The sequence below is a fragment of the Oncorhynchus keta genome, chromosome 19 (genome assembly GCF_023373465.1).
Source record: "Oncorhynchus keta strain PuntledgeMale-10-30-2019 chromosome 19, Oket_V2, whole genome shotgun sequence".
Taxonomy (NCBI): domain Eukaryota; kingdom Metazoa; phylum Chordata; class Actinopteri; order Salmoniformes; family Salmonidae; genus Oncorhynchus; species Oncorhynchus keta.
The window spans coordinates 78,854,954-78,880,674 of record NC_068439.1 but is presented as its reverse complement, the minus strand read 5'-3'; the positions used below and the strand labels follow the sequence as shown (position 1 = coordinate 78,880,674).

At 46.6% G+C, this 25,721-nt stretch overlaps 1 protein-coding gene across 1 annotated transcript in view; it reads right to left on the bottom strand.

The window, feature by feature from the left end:
* Window positions 1–4,950: 4,950 nt before the first annotated feature.
* Window positions 4,951–25,721, bottom strand: part of LOC118374180 (protein max-like) — a 28,837-nt gene continuing 8,066 nt past the window's right edge. The window contains exons 3-6 of the mRNA XM_052471422.1: window positions 16,061–16,180; window positions 15,030–15,101; window positions 6,700–6,838; window positions 4,951–6,386 (exon numbers count right to left, since the gene is read on the bottom strand). Coding sequence (XP_052327382.1) covers window positions 6,196–6,386; window positions 6,700–6,838; window positions 15,030–15,101; window positions 16,061–16,180 — 522 coding nt within the window. The 3' untranslated portion in view covers window positions 4,951–6,195. The remainder of the gene's footprint in view (window positions 6,387–6,699; window positions 6,839–15,029; window positions 15,102–16,060; window positions 16,181–25,721) is intronic.

Below are 25,721 nucleotides of genomic sequence, written 5' to 3'. Positions count from 1 at the left end.
GAGCAGCCATGTTAAAACCCCATTAACATGACACTACAACATTCTATAGCAGCCATGTTAGAACTCCATTAACATGACACTACAACATTCTATAGCAGCCATGTTAGAACCCCATTAACATGACACTACAACATTCTAGAGCAGCCATGTTAGAACCCCATTAACATGACACTACAACATTCTAGAGCAGCCATGTTAGAACCCCATTAACATGACACTACATTCTAGAGCAGCCATGTTAAAACCCCATTAACATGACACTACATTCTAGAGCAGCCATGTTAGAACCCCATTAACATGACACTACATTCTAGAGCAGCCATGTTAGAACCCCATTAACATGACACTACATTCTATAGCAGCCATGTTAGAACTCCATTAACATGACACTACAACATTCTATAGCAGCCATGTTAGAACCCCATTAACATGACACTACAACATTCTATAGCAGCCATGTTAGAACCCCATTAACATGACACTACAACATTCTATAACAGCCATGTTAGAACCCCATGGGGAATAGAATGTCCAGAACGAGTATTATTTTAACAATGTAACTGAATGTCTGGAATTAGAACAATATAAAAGTTGTCTAAACTCTACATGTAGGTCTCTGGCCTCCACCCATTTCATTTCTGAGAAGTCAGAAGGGTAAGCAGTTCTTTGAATTCTTCAACCCTGTTGGCCAGTTTGTCATCAAACAGCTCACAGAACTGCCCTCTATCATAACACAGCTCTGTCCCAAATGGCATTATGTTCCCTAGTATAGGGTGTCACACCCTATGTTTTTCCTGTGAGGGCAAACCAGTTGTATGACATGACAGGAGTTATATATGCCTCCCCCCGTCAGTCATTTCGACACCAGACACACACCTGGGGTGTGTTCAATTAGCTGTGTTTGCTACGTTTTGTGGTTTTGAGTTACATTTGCTCCTATTTGGTGGGGTGTGGCCGTTTGAAATCACAAAACTCAGGCAGCACACACACATCATAAGGTAATCACCCTCTGGGCCAACAGAGTTTACCAGTTCCGTTTCCATTGAATTCGTTTGCACACCGTTTTGTCTTACTGAACGCAGCCCTGGATACCGGCTGCCATTACAAACCAGAAAAACAGTCCTCTAAGTGGATGGATGGACTGTCAGCACTCAGTAAACACACAGTCCTCTAGGTGGATGGATGGTCTGTCAGCACTCAGTAAACACACAGTCCTCTAGGTGGATGGATGGTCTGTCAGCACTCAGTAAACACACAGTCCTCTAGGTGGATGGATGGACTGTCAGCACTCAGTAAACACACAGTCCTCTAGGTGGATGGATGGTCTGTCAGCACTCAGTAAACACAGTCCTCTTGGTGGATGGATGGACTGTCAGCACTCAGTAAACACACAGTCCTCTAAGTGGATGGATGGACTGTCAGCACTCAGTAAACACAGTCCTCTAGGTGGATGGATGGACTGTCAGCACTCAGTAAACACACAGTCCTCTAAGTGGATGGATGGACTGTCAGCACTCAGTAAACACACAGTCCTCTAGGTGGATGGATGGTCTGTCAGCACTCAGTAAACACACAGTCCTCTAGGTGGATGGATGGTCTGTCAGCACTCAGTAAACACAGTCCTCTTGGTGGATGGATGGACTGTCAGCACTCAGTAAACACACAGTCCTCTAAGTGGATGGATGGACTGTCAGCACTCAGTAAACACAGTCCTCTAGGTGGATGGATGGACTGTCAGCACTCAGTAAACACACAGTCCTCTAGGTGGATGGATGGACTGTCAGCACTCAGTAAACACACAGTCCTCTAGGTGGATGGATGGACTGTCAGCACTCAGTAAACACAGTCCTCTAGGTGGATGGATGGACTGTCAGCACTCAGTGAACACACAGTCCTCTCAGTGGATGGATGGTCTGTCAGCACTCAGTAAACACACAGTCCTCTAGGTGGATGGATGGACTGTCAGCACTCAGTAAACACAGTCCTCTAGGTGGATGGATGGACTGTCAGCACTCAGTGAATGGATGGTCTGTCAGCACTCAGTAAACACACAGTCCTCTAGGTGGATGGATGGTCTGTCAGCACTCAGTAAACACACAGTCCTCTAGGTGGATGGATGGACTGTCAGCACTCAGTAAACACACAGTCCTCTAGGTGGATGGATGGACTGTCAGCACTCAGTGAACACACAGTCCTCTCAGTGGATGGATGGTCTGTCAGCACTCAGTAAACACACAGTCCTCTAGGTGGATGGATGGTCTGTCAGCACTCAGTAAACACACAGTCCTCTAGGTGGATGGATGGTCTGTCAGCACTCAGTAAACACACAGTCCTCTAGGTGGATGGATGGTCTGTCAGCACTCAGTAAACACAGTCCTCTTGGTGGATGGATGGACTGTCAGCACTCAGTAAACACAGTCCTCTGGGTGGATGGATGGACTGTCAGCACTCAGTAAACACAGTCCTCTGGGTGGATGGATGGACTGTCAGCACTCAGTAAACACAGTCCTCTGGGTGGATGGATGGACTGTCAGCACTCAGTAAACACAGTCCTCTGGGTGGATGGATGGTCTGTCAGCACTCAGTAAACACAGTCCTCTGGGTGGATGGATGGACTGTCAGCACTCAGTAAACACAGTCCTCTGGGTGGATGGATGGACTGTCAGCACTCAGTAAACACACAGTCCTCTAGGTGGATGGATGGACTGTCAGCACTCAGTAAACACAGTCCTCTTGGTGGATGGATGGACTGTCAGCACTCAGTAAACACAGTCCTCTGGGTGGATGGATGGACTGTCAGCACTCAGTAAACACAGTCCTCTGGGTGGATGGATGGACTGTCAGCACTCAGTAAACACAGTCCTCTGGGTGGATGGATGGACTGTCAGCACTCAGTAAACACACAGTCCTCTAGGTGGATGGATGGTCTGTCAGCACTCAGTAAACACACAGTCCTCTGGGTGGATGGATGGACTGTCAGCACTCAGTAAACACACAGTCCTCTAGGTGGATGGATGGTCTGTCAGCACTCAGTAAACACAGTCCTCTGGGTGGATGGATGGACTGTCAGCACTCAGTAAACACACAGTCCTCTGGGTGGATGGATGGACTGTCAGCACTCAGTAAACACACAGTCCTCTAGGTGGATGGATGGTCTGTCAGCACTCAGTAAACACAGTCCTCTGGGTGGATGGATGGTCTGTCAGCACTCAGTAAACAGTCCTCTGGGTGGATGGATGGACTGTCAGCACTCAGTAAACACAGGAACACACAGTCCTCAATTACCTGTTACCCCGGCACATCAGCTCAGTACTGGTGCCAAGTCACTACATATCTACCTCAATTACCTGTTACCCCCGGCACATCAGCTCAGTACTGGTGCCAAGTCACTACATATCTACCTCAATTACCTGTTACCCCCGGCACATCAACTCAGTACTGGTGCCAAGTCACTACATATCTACCTCAATTACCTGTTACCCCCGGCACATCAACTCAGTACTGGTGCCAAGTCACTACATATCTACCTCAATTACCTGTTACCCCCGGCACATCAACTCAGTACTGGTGCCAAGTCACTACATATCTACCTCAATTACCTGTTACCCCCGGCACATCAGCTCAGTACTGGTGCCAAGTCACTACATATCTACCTCAATTACCTGTTACCCCCGGCACATCAGCTCAGTACTGGTGCCAAGTCACTACATATCTACCTCAATTACCTGTTACCCCGGCACATCAGCTCAGTACTGGTGCCAAGTCACTACATATCTACCTCAATTACCTGTTACCCCGGCACATCAGCTCAGTACTGGTGCCAAGTCACTACATATCTACCTCAATTACCTGTTACCCCGGCACATCAACTCAGTACTGGTGCCAAGTCACTACATATCTACCTCAATTACCTGTTACCCCGGCACATCAGCTCAGTACTGGTGCCAAGTCACTACATATCTACCTCAATTACCTGTTACCCCCGGCACATCAGCTCAGTACTGGTGCCAAGTCACTACATATCTACCTCAATTACCTGTTACCCCCGGCACATCAACTCAGTACTGGTGCCAAGTCACTACATATCTACCTCAATTACCTGTTACCCCCGGCACATCAGCTCAGTACTGGTGCCAAGTCACTACATATCTACCTCAATTACCTGTTACCCCCGGCACATCAGCTCAGTACTGGTGCCAAGTCACTACATATCTACCTCAATTACCTGTTACCCCCGGCACATCAACTCAGTACTGGTGCCAAGTCACTACATATCTACCTCAATTACCTGTTACCCCCGGCACATCAGCTCAGTACTGGTGCCAAGTCACTACATATCTACCTCAATTACCTGTTACCCCGGCACATCAGCTCAGTACTGGTGCCAAGTCACTACATATCTACCTCAATTACCTGTTACCCCGGCACATCAGCTCAGTACTGGTGCCAAGTCACTACATATCTACCTCAATTACCTGTTACCCCCGGCACATCAGCTCAGTACTGGTGCCAAGTCACTACATATCTACCTCAATTACCTGTTACCCCGGCACATCAGCTCAGTACTGGTGCCAAGTCACTACATATCTACCTCAATTACCTGTTACCCCGGCACATCAGCTCAGTACTGGTGCCAAGTCACTACATATCTACCTCAATTACCTGTTACCCCGGCACATCAGCTCAGTACTGGTGCCAAGTCACTACATATCTACCTCAATTACCTGTTACCCCGGCACATCAGCTCAGTACTGGTGCCAAGTTATCGTTGTCCCCCCTCGCATTGTTGGGAAGGGCCCATAAGCATTTCACTGTTAGTCTACACCTGTTACTTACAATGCAGGTGACATCTAAACATTAAACATGTATAATGTATCATTTCTCTTCAGATTATGTTTGGCTACGTTGTCCACTTAACAGAAGAACCTGCAACAAAATACAGAATCACACTTTTTAGAGGATAAAATAGTTTTATTTATAGTCTCATAGTAAAGGTAGGCCTCAACTTGCAAGACAATTGTTGGCAGTATGTACAACATACTTGTAATTTCCATGGAATGGAATCAGACAAAGATTATTTAGTTTAACACTAATTATACCCTAAAATGGGGGAGGGAGGGGAGATAATTGAAAAGATAAACATACACACATTTCCTAGACACGCAAAACGCTTTCTTTTTTTTTCCACTTGGGGAGTCGCCGACATTAAGAGTTCACTGTGTAATTCACAACACCTTGACAGGGACGTCATTTTGTCCTCAAATTGAATAGAAAACGGGAACTACATTGACATTCATATCTATTTCATACCTTTGAAGAAGCACAACTACAAGTGACAAATTTGTGAGAATACAAAATGCATAACATTTTTTTTGAGAACTTGAAAAACATACAATCAATAATGTTCGTATTTCTTTAAAACATGGAGATTACCGACTCAGCCACCTAAAGTCATTCACTAGTTCAAGCTAAAAGACAGAAGGAATCTAGTCCTTTTTACCAAAACATCAATGATTTTCTATAAAAAGGGGATTATATTTGTTTTAATTTCACCGTGTTTCAAAAAGGAAAACTAATTCTATGGGCCTGAGGTGGGTTTTTCTTTCAGTTTTACATCAATATTTAGCTTCAAATTCTTTTTGTGGAAAAAAAGTTGGTTTTAAAAAATGGTTTAAAAAAAGGTAAGCTTCTCCGACAGACGACTCTGCTTGACATGTGTAAATTCTAAAACAGACAAAGACAACAAAAAAAACACAAAAAAACAAAATAATATTTCAGCAGTGCTTGGAGGAGTACGCCTCTTCTCTCCGTAGCCTTCCACTGGGAGGAGAGAGTTTTGGATAGTTGACATTGCTGAGAGAGGAGAGGAAAGGGGAGAGAGAGCGAGAAAGGGAAAATGTTTTTTTTTTTCCTTGCACGTTATGTTCTAAAAATCAATGTTCTTCCTCTCAGCTCCCTCCCTCTCCCTCGCTCGCTCTCTCTCCGTCCCTCTCCCTCTCCAGTGGATAGCGTGATGAAGAGACTTCAGGATAGACAGATCATGAGGGAAGGATTGGAGTCTTCACTATGCAGTGAGAGCACATCCAGAGAAAGAATGTAGTGGGAATTACAGGATAAGTACTGGCTACTGGACCAGTACCCGTGCCTGCAGTACCCCTCCACACCAGGCGTGGCACTGTGGGCTAGTACAGAGTCCTAGCTGGCCTCCACGCGGAGCTTCTTCCTGGGGGCTGGGGGTTCCTCTGGCTCGGACTCGGAGCTGGAGTCAGAGCCTCCGTCGAAAGCGGACACAGCGCTGCCTTTAGGGTTGGTGTACAGGTTGCTGTCTGAAGAACTGTAGCTGGCCTGGAGCTGCGTCGAACCCTTCACCTTCTCCAGGGCACGCACTACAGGGGAAAAGAGAATGGGGAGAAGGAGAGGACAGAGAAAGGAAGGAAATAGACAAAGGGAGGAAAAAGAAAGAGGATGGAGGAGAGGGAGCAAGGGAGAATAAAGAAAAGGGTTGAGAAGATGAAGAGGTAAATGTCAAAGGTCAATGTCCAAATTTGACCCATAAGCAGACAAACACACACTACAGAAACAAGGTCCATAGGTACAGTAATCCTACTACAGGAAGAGATGGTCCGTAGGTACGGTAGATTCTCCATCATACTACAGGTAGATGGTCCGTAGGTACGGTAGGTTCTCCATCATACTCACCTTGCTGCTCCAGCAGTGCGTTCTGCCTCTTCAGGTCGTCGATGTCCTGCTGGTGGGTGTGGTTTTTCCTCCTCATGTACTGGATATAGTCTGTGGCTTTGTCTAGAATCTGAGCTCGGGACGCCTGTTTGATAGATTGCTGTTGGCAACAAAGGGAAAACTCAAATATGACAAGGAAAGATGTCAGTGTCCTTATTAAAATCACATTTGCTAGCACAACAACCTCCCTTCACCGACCCCTCTAGCACAACAACCTCCCTTCACCGACCCCTCTAGCACAACAACCTCCCTTCACCGACCCCTCTAGCACAGCTACCATAACAACCTCCCTTCACCGACCCCTCTAGCACAGCTACCATAACAACCTCCCTTCACCGACCCCTCTAGCACAACCTCCCTACACCGACCCCTCTAGCACAGCTATCATACACCGACCCCTCTAGCACAGCTACCATAACAACCTCCCTACACCGACCCCTCTAGCACAGCTACCATAACAACCTCCCTACACGACCCCTCTAGCACAGCTACCATAACAACCTCCCTACACCGACCCCTCTAGCACAGCTATCATACACCGACCCCTCTAGCACAGCTACCATAACAACCTCCCTACACCGACCCCTCTAGCACAGCTACCATAACAACCTCCCTACACCGACCCCTCTAGCACAGCTATCATACACCGACCCCTCTAGCACAGCTACCATAACAACCTCCCTACACCGACCCCTCTAGCACAGCTACCATAACAACCTCCCTACACGACCCCTCTAGCACAGCTACCATAACAACCTCCCTACACCGACCCTCTAGCACAGCTATCATACACCGACCCCTCTAGCACAGCTACCATAACAACCTCCCTACACCGACCCCTCTAGCACAGCTACCATAACAACCTCCCTACACCGACCCCTCTAGCACAGCTATCATACACCGACCCCTCTAGCACAGCTACCATAACAACCTCCTTACACCGACCCCTCTAGCACAGCTACCATAACAACCTCCCTACACGACCCCTCTAGCACAGCTACCATAACAACCTCCCTACACCGACCCCTCTAGCACAGCTATCATACACCGACCCCTCTAGCACAGCTATCATACACCGACCCCTCTAGCACAGCTACCATAACAACCTCCTTACACCGACCCCTCTAGCACAGCTACCATAACAACCTCCCTACACGACCCCTCTAGCACAGCTACCATAACAACCTCCCTACACCGACCCCTCTAGCACAGCTATCATACACCGACCCCTCTAGCACAGCTACCATAACAACCTCCCTACACCGACCCCTCTAGCACAGCTACCATAACAACCTCCCTACACCGACCCCTCTAGCACAGCTATCATACACCGACCCCTCTAGCACAGCTACCATAACAACCTCCTTACACCGACCCCTCTAGCACAGCTACCATAACAACCTCCCTACACGACCCCTCTAGCACAGCTACCATAACAACCTCCCTACACCGACCCCTCTAGCACAGCTACCATAACAACCTCCTTACACCGACCCCTCTAGCACAGCTACCATAACAACCTCCTTACACCGACCCCTCTAGCACAGCTACCATAACAACCTCCCTACACCGACCCCTCTAGCACAGCTACCATAACAACTGCAGACACACACACCCCCCCAAGCCACGCTGCCGCCCCCGGGCCACGCTGCCGACCCCCCCCCAGGCCACTATAATGCAGACTAACAACCAGACCCTATACAGTGAATTAAGTTTCTAGGATGATTTAAAACCACTAAATCCTGAAGAAGGAGAGAACACGTCAAAATGTGACTAAAGCCCAGAATTATCCACATCCTTACACATAACGATCCTCAGACAGAACCCGAACCAAAACTATCACGAATGTGAACCTGCATAACGTTTCTATGCAGATCAAAAATGTCCATCATTTTACAGTTTCTCAAGAGTCGGTCACAGAAGAATGAATCAGAACGTTTCTATGAGGAGCCTGGATAAGAGCGTCTGCTAAATGACTTAAATGTAATGTAAATGAGCCTGGCTTGGAAAGCAAGGACAGATCCACAATTCCTACAAAAGATCAAACTATAATTACCTCATTTTTTTTTTTTTTTACATTGACAGACTATCGGGAAACAGTGTTAACTGCCTTGTTCAGGGGTAGGATGACAGATTTTTACCTTGTCAGCTCGGGGATTCGATCCAGCAACTTTTCAGTAACTGGCCCAACACTAACCACTAGGCTACCTGATGCCCAAATAATCAAGTCTACAAGATCAGATAACTCCACAAACATTGGTAGTATAGTATTATTCACCCTGATACTAAAGTCTGTTTCCTGAACCACTTAAGTCAATGGATTCCCCCTCATATATCCCCAATAAAGGCAGACTCAGGTAGACATACACAACTGGGAACAACTTCCTGCTCGCAGACATCAACCAACATTGGTGGATAAATGAAGCTGTCCTTACTTGGGGAAAAAATTGTCACAGTTCCAGTCCTTGGGCTCTCCCAAAGGCACCGATGTGATAGTAGCTGGGTCTGGCCTGCTAAGATCATTGACTCTATATGAACCAGATCGTAGCTGGGTCTGGCCTGCTAAGATCATTGACTCTATATGAACCAGATCGTAGCTGGGTCTGGCCTGCTAAGATCATTGACTCTATATGAACCAGATCGTAGCTGGGTCTGGCCTGCTAAGATCATTGACTCTATATGAACCAGATCGTAGCTGGGTCGTGAACTAAGGCAGAATGTCGCTGGAGGGAATAGTCCATTTTACGGCTCCTGACTAATTGTGCCATTTTGTGCATTTCTTTTAACTGATCATAACTTTTTTTCTACGTTATTTTTCCATCATCGTTTGCGACCGAAAAGAGCTTCTGGACATCAGAGCAGCCATCACTAACCTCAATTTGGACCAGGACTTCTGCTTCAATGAGTTGGTGAAAGAAATACTGGTTATCACTGATCAGGCCTAACTCCCCGACACTCAAGAGTTACGGCGCACTGCGTCCCTGACGAGACGACGTCAGAGTGGATACATTTCTTCTACCCTCTGTTCTGGCGAAGTGCAATAACTGGAAAATAAACTGGATGAGCTCCGTTCATGACTATCCTATCCACACTGCGCTAAAGCTGTCGCTTTCAAGGAGCGGGACACTAATCCGGACGTTTCTAAGAAATCCTACTATGCCCTCCGACAAACCAACAAACAGGCAAAGCATCAATACAGGACTAAAATTTAATCTTACTACACTGGCTCTGACAGAGCTTGCAACTGTCCTGGATTACAAAGGGAAACCCAGCTACGAGCTACCCAGTGAAGCGAGCCTACCAGAGGAGTGAAATACCTTCTATGCTTGCTTCGAGGCTGGCACTACTGAACCATGCATAAGAGCACCAGCTGTTCCGGACAACTGTGTGATGACTGTGAGGAAGACCTTTAAACAGATTAACATTCACAAGGTAGCCAGGTGGATATCCAGGACGCATAGAACATGCGCTGACCAGCTGGTGTCGTCACTGACATTTTTAACCTCTCCCTGACCCAGTCTGTAAAACCTATATTGTTTCAAGGAGACCACCATAGTCCCTGTCCCCAAGAACGCCAAGGCAACCTGTCTAAATGACTATCACCCCATAGCACTCACATCAGTAACCATGAAATTCTTTGAAAGGCTCACATCAACACCATCATTCCATGCACCCTGGAACCACTCCAACTTGAATACTGCCCCAACAGATCCACAGATGATGCAATCTTTATTTCAGTCCATATTGTCCTCATCCACCTAGACAAAATGAATACCTACGTGAGAATGCTATTCATTGACAACAGCTCAGCGTTCAACACCATAGTGCCATCCAAGCTCATCCAAAAGCTAAGGACCCTGGGACTAAAAACATCCCTCTGCAACTTGATCCTGGACTTCCTGATGGGCCGCCTCCAGGTGGTGAGGGTAGGCAACAGCACAAACACTAGGCTGACGCTCAACACGGGGGCAACTCAGGGGTGCGTGCTTAGTCCCCTCCTGTACACCCGGTTCACCCACAACTAAGTGGCCATGCACGACTCAAACGCCATCATTAAGTTTACAGGCAACAATAGTGTTAGGCCTGATCACCGACGACGAGAGCCTACAGGGAGGAGATCAGAGAACCGGCAGCTTGGTGCCAACCTCTTCAACGTCAACAAATCATGAACTACAGGAAACTGAGCACGCCCCCATCCACATCGACTGGGCTGTAGTGGAGCAGGTCGGGAGCTTCAAGTTACTCGGTGTGCACATCACTAAGAACCTATCATGGACTCATCAGATACACCGCTGTTACGGTTTATCCTGTTGCCTAGTCACTTACACCCTTACTTATATGGACATAGACTACATGACCAGATGTATGTGGACACCTGCTTGTCTCATTCCAAAATCACAGGCTATTATATGGTGTCGGTCCCCCCTTTGCTGGTTTAACAGCCTCCACTCTTCTGGGAAGGCTTTTCCACTAGATGTTGGAACATTGCTGCTATAACAGCCTCCACTCTTCTGGGAAGGCTTTTCCACTAGATGTTGGAACATTGCTGCTATAACAGCCTCCACTCTTCTGGGAAGGCTTTTCCACTAGATGTTGGAACATTGCTGCTATAACAGCCTCCACTCTTCTGGGAAGGCTTTTCCACTAGATGTTGGAACATTGCTGCTATAACAGCCTCCACTCTTCTGGGAAGGCTTTTCCACTAGATGTAGGAACATTGCTGCTATAACAGCCTCCACTCTTCTGGGAAGGCTTTAAACTAGATCTTGGAACATTGCTGCTATAACAGCCTCCACTCTTCTGGGAAGGCTTTCCACTAGATGTTGGAACATTGCTGCGTGGACTTGCTTCCATTCAGCCACAAGAGCATTAGTGAGGTCCTACACTGATGTTGGGCCATTAGGCCTGGCTCGCAGTTGGCGTTCCAATTCATCACAAAGGTGTTCGATGGAGGTGAGGTCAGGGCTCTGTGCAGGCCAGTCAAGTTCGTCCACACCAATCTCGACAAACCATTTCTGTATGGATCTCGCTTTCTGCACGGGGGCACTGTCATGCTGAAACAGGAAAGGGCCTTCCCCAAACATGGAAGCACAGAATCGTTTAAAATGTCATTGTGTGCTGTAGAGTTACGATTTCCCTTCACTGGAACTAAGGGGCCTAACCCAAACCATGAAAAACAGCCCCAGACCATTATTCCTCCTCCACCAAACTTTACAGTTGGTACTATGCATTATTGGGGTAGGTAGCGTTCTCCTGGCATCCGCCAAAAACAGATTAGTCCGTCGGACTGCCAGATGGTAAAGTGCGATTCATCACTCCAGTTCCACTGCTCCAGAGTCCCAATGGCGGCAAGCATTACACCATTCCAACCGACACTTGGCATTGTGATCTTAGGCTTGTGTGCGGCTGCTCGGCCATTTCCGAACAGTTTGTAACTCGGTAGTGAGTGTTGCAACCCGAGGAGACCATTTTTCGACTCGCTACGCAATCCCACTCTGTGACCTTGGGTGGCCTACCACTTTGGGGCTGAGCCGTTGTTGCTCCTAGAAGTTTCCACTTCATAATAACAGCACTTAGTTGACCGGGGCAGCTCTAGCAGGGCAGAAATTTGATAAACTGAAATAGCCGAATACAGTAATTTGAAGGTGTCCACATATAGTGTTTCTACCTCATACCCATCGACTTGGTACGAATAACAATGAGACAAATAAAAATGATTAATTGTTTAATATATGAACCAAAAAAAGGTGTTAGTGAAATGTCTTGCCTTTTCTTCAGTCTCTGCATCAACAAAAACATTTTTTCTTGTTAAAAAAAATAAATCAAATAGTCCAGGCTGAAAGGATTGGCACTCAAAATATAAGCCCTTGAGGCACTACTTGCATCTGTAAACAGGAAGCGACCCAATTTTGTACGATCACGACAACGTAATTTGGCTGGGTCTACCTTGTACATTGACTAACTCGCCAACAGCCATCTTGGTTACCAAGCGACCATAGTGTTATGTTACACCAGTGTTGGTGGTGGTGGGGAGGGGGGGGCTCTTGTTGGTTGGTTTGTTTGAAAAGAAAAACAGCCCTCCATGTCAGAGATGTCAAAACAGGAAAAAGCTAAAGGTTTGCACACAACTTCCTGACACTAGCCTGTGTCCCAGTGTTTCTGGCTAGAACACATGCTTGGGTTGCACGCTCTCTTCTCCTCCACTCTCCATTCCCTCGCTCTTCCATGTCATAACTACCCATCTATTGAATACATTGAAGTAGCTATATTATCCGTGGCATTACCTTTCAAATATGAAGTACAGCAACATTACATCAAACATACATAACATATCAACACATTGCAATGCAATTACATACCCCTATCCCCCTCCCATCCCATTCACTCAGAATGTCAATAACAGGACACACCCAGAGCCATGTATTTAGAGTGTAAGGCTTCTGCATTATGAAGCATTAACATGACACGACAACTTTCTATAGCAGCCATGTTAGAACCCCATTAACATGACACTACAACATTCTATAGCAGCCATGTTAGAACCCCATTAACATGACACTACAACATTCTATAGCAGCCATGTCAGAACCCCATTAACATGACACTACAACATTCTATAACAGCCATGTTAGAACCCCATTAACATGACACTACAACATTCTGTAGCAGCCATGTCAGAAACCCATTAACATGACACTACAACATTCTATAGCAGCCATGTTAGAACCCCATTAACATGACACTACAACATTCTATAGCAGCCATGTCAGAACCCCATTAACATGACACTACAACATTCTATAACAGCCATGTTAGAACCCCATTAACATGACACTACAACATTCTATAGCAGCCATGTCAGAACCCCATTAACATGACACTACAACATTCTATAACAGCCATGTTAGAACCCCATTAACATGACAACATACAAAATTCTATAGCAGCCATGTTAGAACCCCATTAACATGACACTACAACATCATATAACAGCCATGTTAGAACCCCATTAACATGACACTACAACATTCTATAACAGCCATGTTAGAACCCCATTATCATGACACTACAACATTCTATAGCAGCCATGTCAGAACCCCATTAACATGACACTACAACATTCTATAGCAGCCATGTCAGAACCCCATTAACATGACACTACAACATTCTATAACAGCCATGTTAGAACTCCATTAACATGACAACATGCAAAATTCTATAGCAGCCATGTTAGAACCCCATTAACATGACACTACAACATCCTATAACAGCCATGTTAGAACCCCATTAACATAACACTACAACATTCTATAACAGCCATGTTAGAACCCCATTAACATAACACTACAACATTCTATAACAGCCATGTTAGAACCCCATTATCATGACACTACAACATTCCATAGCAGCCATGTTAGAACCCCATGAACATGACACTACAACATTCTATAGCAGCCATGTTAGAAAACTCATTAACGTGACACTACAACATTCTATAGCAGCCATGTCAGAACCCCATTAACATGACACTACAACATTCTATAGCAGCCATGTCAGAACCCCATTAACATGACACTACAACATTCTATAGCAGCCATGTCAGAACCCCATTAACATGACACTACAACATTCTATAGCAGCCATGTCAGAACACCATTAACCTGACACTACAACATTCTATAGCAGCCATGTTAGAACCCCATTAACCTGACACTACAACATTCTATAGCAGCCATGTTAGAACCCCATTAACCTGACACTACAACATTCTATAGCAGCCATGTTAGAACCCCATTAACCTAACACTACAACATTCTATAGCAGCCATGTTAGAACCCCATTAACATGACAACATGACACTACAACATTCTATAACAGCCATGTTAGAACCGCATTAACATGACACTACAACATTCTATAACAGCCATGTTAGAACCCCATTAACATGACACTACAACATTCTATAACAGCCATGTTAGAACCCATTAACATGACACTACAACGTTCTATAACAGCCATGTTAGAACCCCATTAACATGACACTACAACATTCTATAACAGCCATGTTAGAACCCCATTAACATGACACTACAACATTCTATAACAGCCATGTTAGAACCCCATTAACATGACACTACAACATTCTATAACAGCCATGTTAGAACCCATTAACATGACACTACAACATTCTATAACAGCCATGTTAGAACCCCATTAACATGACAACATGACACTCCAACATTCTATAACAGCCATGTAAGCTCCCCATCAACATTACATGGCAGTCTTACGTCAGACAGCGCGACGATTCCGCCTGCACTGGTCCCTGTTGAGGGACGAGCGTCGCGTAGGAGTGACGCCACCTGATGTAAGACAATGCATTACATGAGGAATAGAATGTCCAGAATTAAAATGATGCATTAACATGACACTACAACATTCTATAACAGCCATGTTAGAACCCCATTAACATGACACTACAACATTCTATAACAGCCATGTTAGAACCCCATTAACATGACACTACAACATTCTATAACAGCCATGTTAGAACCCCATTAACATGACACTACAACATTCTATAGCAGCCATGTCAGAACCCCATTAACCTGACACTACAACATTCTGTAGCAGCCATGTCAGAAACCCATTAACATGACACTACAACATTCTATAGCAGCCATGTCAGAACCCCATTAACATGACACTACAACATTCTCTAGCAGCCATGTCAGAACCCCATTAACATGACACTACAACATTCTATAGCAGCCATGTCAGAACCCCATTAACATGACACTACAACATTCTATAGCAGCCATGTCAGAACCCCATTAACATGACACTACAACATTCTATAGCAGCCATGTCAGAACCCCATTAACCTGACACTACAACATTCTATAACAGCCATGTCAGAACCCCATTAACATGACAACATTCTATAACAGCCATGTCAGAACCCCATTAACATGACAACATTCTATAGCAGCCATGTGAGAACCCCATTAACATGACACTACAACATTCTATAACAGCCATGTTAGAACCCCATTAACATGACAACATTCTATAACAGCCATGTTAGAACTCCATTAACATGACAACATTCTATAGCAGCCATGTTAGAACCCCATTAACACTGAGTGCGGAATACTTAAACAATGATACGTAACTGAACATCTAGAAATTTATTTAAAAAAATAGATATTTTTTTAATAAATAAAGTTTCCCAACTTGAAATACATGGCTCTGGATGCACACAGCAAAACACTCCCCTCCCTAAAAGGATCCCCCCTCCCTAGGAGATTTGGGTTTTTACCTCTCTACCAACCTTTTCCCCTTGCAAGGCGGGCACGGAATCTCGCAGGCTGTGAAAGCTGTCTTTGATGTGATCCCTACGTTTGCGCTCCAGTGCATTGTGGTGTGCTCGTTTGTCAGCCTGCAATGAGAGACACAGGGGGCTTTAGCAGGGGAGGGAGAGGTCTCCAGCGAGGTTTGGACTGACAGGGGGACAGGAAAACACACACACCAAGCTTCTGCGACCAACTGTTCTACGTAATCCCCACCACCACCACCAGCTCAGCGTTCTGTGTTTGAGAGCGTGCACCAGGTTGAGGACCTGACCCGTCTGGCCAGCCAGGACAGGACAGGCATGGTGAGTTGGTGAGGCAGGAAAGGAGATGTTCATGGAGGAAACTGACTGACACCTAAGAGATCATCCTATAACAATTTATATGGATCTAGAGTATGCATTTATGATTCTATTCTACGGTTTTCTTTATTTCTACAACAGGGTAGCCTAGTGGTTATAGCATTGGACTAGTAACCCAAAGGTTGCAAGTTCGAATCCCCGAGCTGACAAGGTACAAATCTGTCGTTCTGCCCCTGAACAGGCAGTTAACCCACTGTTCCCAGGCCGTCATTGAAAATAAGAATTTGTTCTTAACTGACTTGCCTGGTTAAATAAAGGTAAAAAAAAAAAATAATAATAAAAACAGTAAATTAACACCGGCACCACCACAACCCCCCCTACAGTGATTAGAACTGACCCCAGTGCAGCTACAACTGTGTGGAGTAAACATGCAGAACACTTTAGACCAGGGCGAGTGGTAGGTGTGGTGACCTAGATAAAGCCCAGGGGAGGGGGAAAAGACTAACCCTATTCAGATGAGGTGAGAGGATGAGGTGGGTAAATTGATGACATCGTGTTTTAGTATTACAGTTCCTAATTTGCCTACACCTGACAACTAGGCCTAACTCACCAACTATTAGGAGTTCTGTTCTGGGTCAGGAATGTTTAGTAATACCCAGAGGCTTTGTATTTGCCACTATCTTGAAGGATAGTATTTATTTATTCTTATTTAACTAGGCATTTGGATTGATTCATTTACAGATTTCGGTGCGTTCTTATACAGTGAAATGAGTCTTAAATAATCTATTTTGTCGCTACGTATCGTTACGGCCTACCAGCATTTTGAGCTCTGCTACAGCGAGACTGTGGTTTGAGCTCAGGAACACTTGCTCTTTCCATGACCTAGACTGAGCATGTGAAAGCTAAGAACCCTTACTCATGTCACATTTTGAAATCAGTGTAGATGAAGGGGAGGAGACTGGTTAAAGAAGGATTTTTAAGCCTTGAGACATGGATTGTGTATGTGTGCCATACATAATCCATGATTGATCAGATTCCTAAAGATTGGAAAGCTGCCACGGTCATCCCACTCTTCAAAAGGGGGAGACACTCTAGACCCAAACTGTTACAGACCTATATCCATCCTGCCCTGCCTTTCTAAAGTCTTCGAAAGCCAAGTTAACAAACAGATTGAACCGACCATTTCGAATCGCACCATACCTTCTCCACTATGCAATCTGGTTTCCGAGCTGGTCATGGGTGCACCTCAGCCACGCTCAAGGTACTAAATGATATCATAACCGCCATCGATAAGAGACAGTACTGTGCAGCCGTATTCATCGAGCTGGCCAAGGCTTTCGACTCTGTCAATCACCGCATTCTTATCAGCAGGCTCAACAGCCTTGGTTTCGCAAATGACTGCCTTGCCTGGTTCACCAACTACTTCTCTGATAGAGTTCAGTATGTCAAATCGGAGGGCCTGTTGTCAAGACCTCTGGCAGTCTTCTATGGGGGTGCCACAGGGTTCAATTCTTGGGCCGACCTTTTCTCTGTATATATCAACGATGTTGCTCTTGCTGCTGGTGATTACTTGATCCACCTCTACGCAGACGACACCATTCTGTATACATCTGGCCCTTCTTTGGACACTGTTAACATGCCTCCAAACGAGCTTCAATGCCATACAACTCTCCTTCTGTGGCCTCCAACTGCTCTTAAATGCTAGTAAAAATTAAATGCATGCTCTTCAACCAATCGCTGCCTGCACTCGCATCACTACTCTGGACGGTTCTGACTTAGAATATGTGGACAACTATAAATACCTAGGTGTCTGGCTAGGACTGTAAACTCTTCCTTCCAGACTCACATTAAGCATCTCCAATCCAAATTTAAATCTAGAATTGGCTTCCTATTTCACAACAAAGCATCCTTCACTCATGCTACCAAACATACCCTCGTAGAACTGACCATCCTACCGATCCTCGACTTCGGCGAATATGCTCCCAAAACTCTACTCAGCAAACTGGATGCAGTCTATCACAGTGCCATCCGTTTTGTCCCCAAAACCCCATATACTACCCACCACTGCGACCTGTATGCTCTCGTTGGCTGGTCCGCGCTACATATTTGTCGCCAAACCCACTGGTTACAGGTCATCTATAAGTCTTTGCTAGGTAAAGCTCCGCCTTATCTCAGCTCACTGGTCACCATGGCAGCACCCACCCATAGCACACGCTCCAGCAGGTATATCTCACTGGTCACCCCCAAAGCCAACACCTCATTCGGACACCTTTTCTTCCAGTTCTCTGCCAATGACTGAAACTTACATCTCCCTCACTAACTTTACATCTCCCTCACTAACTTTACATCTCCCTCACTAACTTTACATCTCCCTCACTAACTTTACATCTCCCTCACTAACTTTACATCTCCCTCACTAACTTTACATCTCCCTCACTAACTTTAAGCGTCAGCTGTCTGAGCAGCTTACCGGTCGCTGCAGCTGTACACAGCGCATCTGTAAATAGCCCAGCCAACTACCTACCTCATCCTCATATTTGTTTTTGTGCTCTTTTGCACACCAGTATTTCTACTTGCACATATATCACTCGTGTAAGCTTATTTATTGCCGTACCTCCTTACTTCATTGACACACTGTATACAGATTTTCTATTGTGTTATTGACTGTACGTTGTTTATTCCATGTGTAACTCTGTGTTGTTTGTGTCGCACTACTTTGCCTCATCTTGGCCAGGTCGCAGTGAGAACTTGTTCTCAACTGGCCTACCTGGTTAAATAAAACATTTTTTAAGAAGAGGCTGAAATGGGCAAGACAAAATATTTATGTGCCTTTGAACGGGGTATGGTATTAGGTGCCAGGGTACCGGTCTGTGTCAAGAACTCCAACGCAGCTGGGTTTTTCACACTCAACAGTTTCCTGTGTGTATCAAGAATGGTCCACCACCTAAAGGACATCCAGCCAACTTGACACAACTGTGGGAAGCAGTGGAGTCAACATGGGGCCAGCATCCCTGTGGAACGGTTGGCAACCTTAGAGTCCATGCCCCAACGAATTGAAGCTGTTCTGACTCAATATTAGGAGGTGATTCGAGTGTTTAGTATACTTTGTATCCCTCATCATCTCAAGTGTTTCCTTTATTCTGACAGGTGTGTAATGTGTGTATGTAGAGAGTGCGTTCGACACCTTGTACAGTCCACGCCCTGACAAAATCGAGGCTGTTCTGAGGGCAGGGGCGTATACTCTGTGTATTAGTCTGTTGTTCTGAACACAAACCTACTAATTATCCCTGTGATTTGCAGTCCAGTGCCTACGCAAACAAGTCTTCATCTCTCTGTAGCCTAGACACAGAACAGACAGCCTGTGGGGATCATCTACCTAAACAAATAGTGTTGTTGCACATCTCTCTGTAGGCCTAGAGAGACCTACAACAACACAATGACACTCCTCCCTCCAGCCTCTCTCAGCCACTCCATACTGCTGCCAGGGCCTCAGTTGAATCATCTACCTAAACAGTCTGAATCCCAAAATGGCACACTGTTCCCTATGTAGTACACTACTTTTGACCAGGGACAATAGGGCTCTGGTCAAAAGTAGTGCACTATCTAGGGAATAGGGTTCCATTTGGGACGCACCCAGTTATTTCATGTCTCTTTACACCTGACCAAGTCAGGCGTGTTAAACCCCTCCCAGTCAGGCGTGTTAAACCCCTCCCAGTCAGGCGTGTTAAACCCCTCCCAGTCAGGCGTGTTAAACCCCTCCCAGTCAGGCGTGTTAAACCCCTCCCAGTCAGGCGTGTTAAACCCCTCCCGGTCAGGCGTGTTAAACCCCTCCCGGTCAGGCGTGTTAAACCCCTCCCGGTCAGGCGTGTTAAACCCCTCCCGGTCAGGCGTGTTAAACCCCTCCCGGTCAGGCGTGTTAAACCCCTCCCGGTCAGGGGTGTTAAACCCCTCCCGGTCAGGCGTGTTAAACCCCTCCCGGTCAGGCGTGTTAAACCCCTCCCGGTCAGGCGTGTTAAACCCCTCCCGGTCAGGCGTGTTAAACCCCTCCCAGTCAGGCGTGTTAAACCCCTCCCAGTCAGGCGTGTTAAACCCCTCCCAGTCAGGCGTGTTAAACCCCTCCCAGTCAGGCGTGTTAAACCCCTCCCAGTCAGGCGTGTTAAACCCCTCCCAGTCAGGCGTGTTAAACCCCTCCCAGTCAGGCGTGTTAAACCCCTCCCAGTCAGGCGTGTTAAACCCCTCCCAGTCAGGCGTGTTAAACCCCTCCCAGTCAGGCGTGTTAAACCCCTCCCAGTCAGGCGTGTTAAACCCCTCCCAGTCAGGCGTGTTAAACCCCTCCCAGTCAGGCGTGTTAAACCCCTCCCAGTCAGGCGTGTTAAACCCCTCCCAGTCAGGCGTGTTAAACCCCTCCCAGTCAGGCGTGTTAAACCCCTCCCAGTCAGGCGTGTTAAACCCCTCCCAGTCAGGCGTGTTAAACCCCTCCCAGTCAGGCGTGTTAAACCCCTCCCAGTCAGGCGTGTTAAACCCCTCCCAGTCAGGCGTGTTAAACCCCTCCCAGTCAGGCGTGTTAAACCCCTCCCAGTCAGGCGTGTTAAACCCCTCCCAGTCAGGCGTGTTAAACCCCTCCCAGTCAGGCGTGTTAAACCCCTCCCAGTCAGGCGTGTTAAACCCCTCCCAGTCAGGCGTGTTAAACCCCTCCCAGTCAGGCGTGTTAAACCCCTCCCAGTCAGGCGTGTTAAACCCCTCCCAGTCAGGCGTGTTAAACCCCTCCCAGTCAGGCGTGTTAAACCCCTCCCAGTCAGGCGTGTTAAACCCCTCCCAGTCAGGCGTGTTAAACCCCTCCCAGTCAGGCGTGTTAAACCCCTCCCAGTCAGGCCTGTTAAACCCCTCCCAGTCAGGCCTGTTAAACCCCTCCCAGTCAGGCGTGTTAAACCCCTCCCAGTCAGGCGTGTTAAACCCCTCCCAGTCAGGCGTGTTAAACCCCTCCCAGTCAGGCGTGTTAAAAAGTCCTCAAGCCGTGTCTAGACTTGAGTTCCATTAAGCTTTAGAATTCCACGATCATAGAGTTCTGATCGTGGAATTCCGAACACATTATGCATCTACATTTAGATGTGTCTACCGGGTCCACAGTGTGTCTGGATTCTCTTTTCCAGCGCTATACTGAAATGCCAGTATGCATTCTACAAAACTGGACAGGCAAAATATGATAAAACAACTGATGGCAGTAGCTAACTACTGTAGCGAACTAGCCAGCTAGCCAACAAGCTAGCTAGCCAACAAGCTAGCAAGCAACGCTAAAGGCACTGCAAACAGGTTAAAATAACTAGTCAAAAAAAAAAAAATCTTTATAAATATTAGCTAGCATTTAAGGGAAACACATTCCTCACAAGCTCGGAAAGTATTTCCTCCAACGTTATAATATAAAAGGGCCTCTCGGTCCCAAAACATACATTTCATTGAGACTTGTGGGGGGTGGCTCATGTCGCCCACTCTATGCACTTTCGGTAGCCTGATTGCGTGCAGACTGAGGAGAAATCCGCACACAATGCATCCCCGACTACCTTCTGAGGTGGTCAGACAGATCTGAACACAATCAGACCACGAAGTGACTTTTGTGCGTCTAGACCAGTCTTTTCAAATGTCATCTTCGTATTCTGATAGCAGAAGCCGCTTGTAAGTGTCAAGTGTAGACACGACCAAAGTCAGGCCTGTCAAACCCTCCCCGCCAGGCCTGTCAAACCCTCCCCGCCAGGCCTGTCATACCCTCCCCGCCAGGCCTGTCATACCCTCCCCGCCAGGCCTGTCATACCCTCCCCGCCAGGCCTGTCATACCCTCCCCGCCAGGCCTGTCATACCCTCGCCGCCAGGCCTGTCATACCCTCGCCGCCAGGCCTGTCATACCCTCCCCGCCAGGCCTGTCATACCCTCCCCGCCAGGCCTGTCAAACCCTCTCCGCCAGGCCTGTCAAACCCTCTCCGCCAGGCCTGTCATACCCTCCCCGCCAGGCCTGTCATACCCTCCCCGCCAGGCCTGTCAAACCCTCTCCGCCAGGCCTGTCAAACCCTCCCCGCCAGGCCTGTCAAACCCTCTCCGCCAGGCCTGTCATACCCTCCCCGCCAGGCCTGTCATACCCTCCCCGCCAGGCCTGTCATACCCTCCCCGCCAGGCCTGTCATACCCTCCCCGCCAGGCCTGTCATACCCTCCCCGCCAGGCCTGTCATACCCTCCCCGCCAGGCCTGTCATACCCTCCCCGCCAGGCCTGTCATACCCTCCCCGCCAGGCCTGTCAAACCCTCCCCGCCAGGCCTGTCATACCCTCTCCGCCAGGCCTGTCAAACCCTCTCCGCCAGGCCTGTCAAACCCTCTCCGCCAGGCCTGTCAAACCCTCTCCGCCAGGCCTGTCAAACCCTCTCCGCCAGGCCTGTCAAACCCTCTCCGCCAGGCCTGTCAAACCCTCTCCGCCAGGCCTGTCAAACCCTCTCCGCCAGGCCTGTCATACCCTCTCCGCCAGGCCTGTCAAACCCTCTCCGCCAGGCCTGTCAAACCCTCTCCGCCAGGCCTGTCAAACCCTCTCCGCCAGGCCTGTCAAACCCTCTCCGCCAGGCCTGTCAAACCCTCTCCGCCAGGCCTGTCAAACCCTCTCCGTCAGGCCTGTCAAACCCTCTCCGAAATCTATCACAAATAACTTTATTAGAGCATCAAACTTGTTTTTTCCCTCTACATATAGTAGGCCCATTGATCGTTGCCTGTTCAAAGTTTAATGTGCATAAAATAAACCCTCTCCTTCCACTGTAAACCCTCACAGCGTTTTAGCCTTCAGTTCAGATCATAGATTTACAAAAATGGCCACCTGCCCATCTCACATGACTAGGGATAGGCCCAGAGTAGAGCAGCCAATCACCTGCAGCAGCACTAGCAGTAGTTTAACTTGTTTCAGGCCAGGCAACAGTAGGTCCCACAAAAGGTTCCTGACTGACTCATTTATAATCCTATGCATCATAACGAAACTAAAAAGGTACTAGCCAAATGTCAGATGTAAATGGCACCATGAAAGATTACTAGAAAGGTTGTTGGTTTGGATCCAACTTGCCTGGAGTCGACAGGGTTAGGACAGTGAGTAACATTACCATAGAAAAGCCCCATGAAAATCACCACCAACTCTCTCCATGACAAGTTATTAGAGGAATGCATAAAGAGTCTGGGACTAACCCAGACTAGGTCCGGGATACAACAGCTGTCCAATAGTTTGGCCTAAGGGTCTGGATCATGTAGTTTTTACGTGTGGCTTTCAATGGTTTTCCCACGGTAGACTACGACAGAACAGGTAAATGTTGAACTGGAATGACAGAACGCACTGAGACGTTCCCGGTCCGTATGGGCCAGCGACTGACGAGATCCACTGGCACAACACATGTTTACAGGCCCCGGGCCATTGTTAATATCAGGCCCCTGTAAATGCATTAGGGCCTATAGAGAGCAACTGTAAAGTAGCTCAGGCTCCAAAATGGCTGCCGTAATAGCTGAACCCTGTAAGATGATCCAGTGGTATCAGAAAACAGTGTAATGCACGCTAGGCATTAGTTAACATTTCAAATGTTATCTCGGACAATCTAATGACAACATTTTGCTTGATGTTGATGCATATCCATTGAGTTAGACATTTCCAAATAAAGAGAAGGAAAGAGCATAGCATTTGGTTCATCAAATATCACCACATCTGATCATAAAACTCAGAGGTCGCTTTTACCCCTACCTACATGTAGATACAACCTCAATTACCTGGTACCCCTGCACATTGAATCTGTACCGGTACTCCTTGTATATAGCCTCGTTATTACCTATTATTTATTTCTGTATAGCAAATGTATTACTTATTAAACTCTGCATTGATGGGAAAGGGCGCGTAATAGGCCTGGGCGGTAATACCATATTTTATGACGTACCGGGTTTGATGCAGGGAACAGTTTGGGTTTTTACTTTAGCTTCTATACCGTATTTTAATGTTTGGTTTGTTAAATGTGATACACCAGGTGTAATGTCAATGTTTATAGTTTACTTCGCTTACTTGAGTAAAGTCTCGCCGCTCTTTCCACACAGACCTAGCCACGCCCCCTGTCCCTCACAGACCTAGCCACGCCCCCTGTCCCTCACAGACCTAGCCACGCCCCCTGTCCCTCACAGAACTAGCCACGCCCCCTGTCCCTCACAGAGCTAGCCACGCCCCCTGTCACTCAAGGAACGCTTTTGATGTTCCTCGACCACGAGTCACTTGCGTTCAGTCTACACGGTCAATGCAGCACATACCACAATGTTGTTTTCACTTTGCTTCTTAATATAAATCCACTAGTGTTCTATAATGACACTATTAGTTTGTGTTTCTTACAAACAGCTAGTTTGTCTTTTCTTAGCAAGTTGCCCTAAATCTTGTTAGCCGCTAATGCTAATAGCTAGCTAACTAATAAATGTACTGTGTAAGAGCAAACGTAGCAAGCTAATACAGCCTGATAATACCAGTGATGGTGTAGACCTAAATCAGCATGTCGTTTGTGCAACAGTATCTTCTAAATCAGAGGGATATGCAAAGCAAGAATATGTTAGCTACATGAAGTAGCTAAGAGAAAACACGCAATGTAGCCAAAGCTTATTGGGTCGCCTAGGAAACACTTTAGTTCCTACCCTGTCACAATAAGTCCTCCCTGGCATTTCAACTCGTCGTCATCTCAAACACTGTATTCAAAGTGCCCACTATTATATTTCAACTATAGAATTAGAAGTCATTCTATTTCCATGATTCCAACAGTTAGGCTCTAATTCGCAAGTCAAATCTCAATTGCAACATTTGGTTAAAAATAAGTCCTAGATGAATTGCCCATATCGTGCAGCCCTACGTGGCAGTGTGGAAATTCTCTCTACTGAGCAGTGGTGTAAAGTACTTAAGTAAAAATACTTCCAAGTACTACTTAAGTAGTTTTTTGGGGGGTATCTGTACTTTACGACTTTTTTTTTTGACAACTTTTACTTCACTACATTCCTAAAGAATATACTGTATACTGCCTCTGATCTGGCAGACTCACTAAACACAAATGCTTAGTTTGTAAATTATGTCTGAGTGTTGGAGTGTGCCCCTGGCTATGCATAAATATTTTTTTTTTAAACAAGAAAATGGTGTCATGTGGTTTGCTTAACATAAGGAATTTGAAATGATTTATACTTTTGATACTTAAGTATATTTAAAACCAAATACTTTTAGACTTTAACTCAAGTCGTATTTCACCGGTCATCATTCTACTGTGTGTGACACTTCAGGACTTCTATCACCGCTGCAATTGAG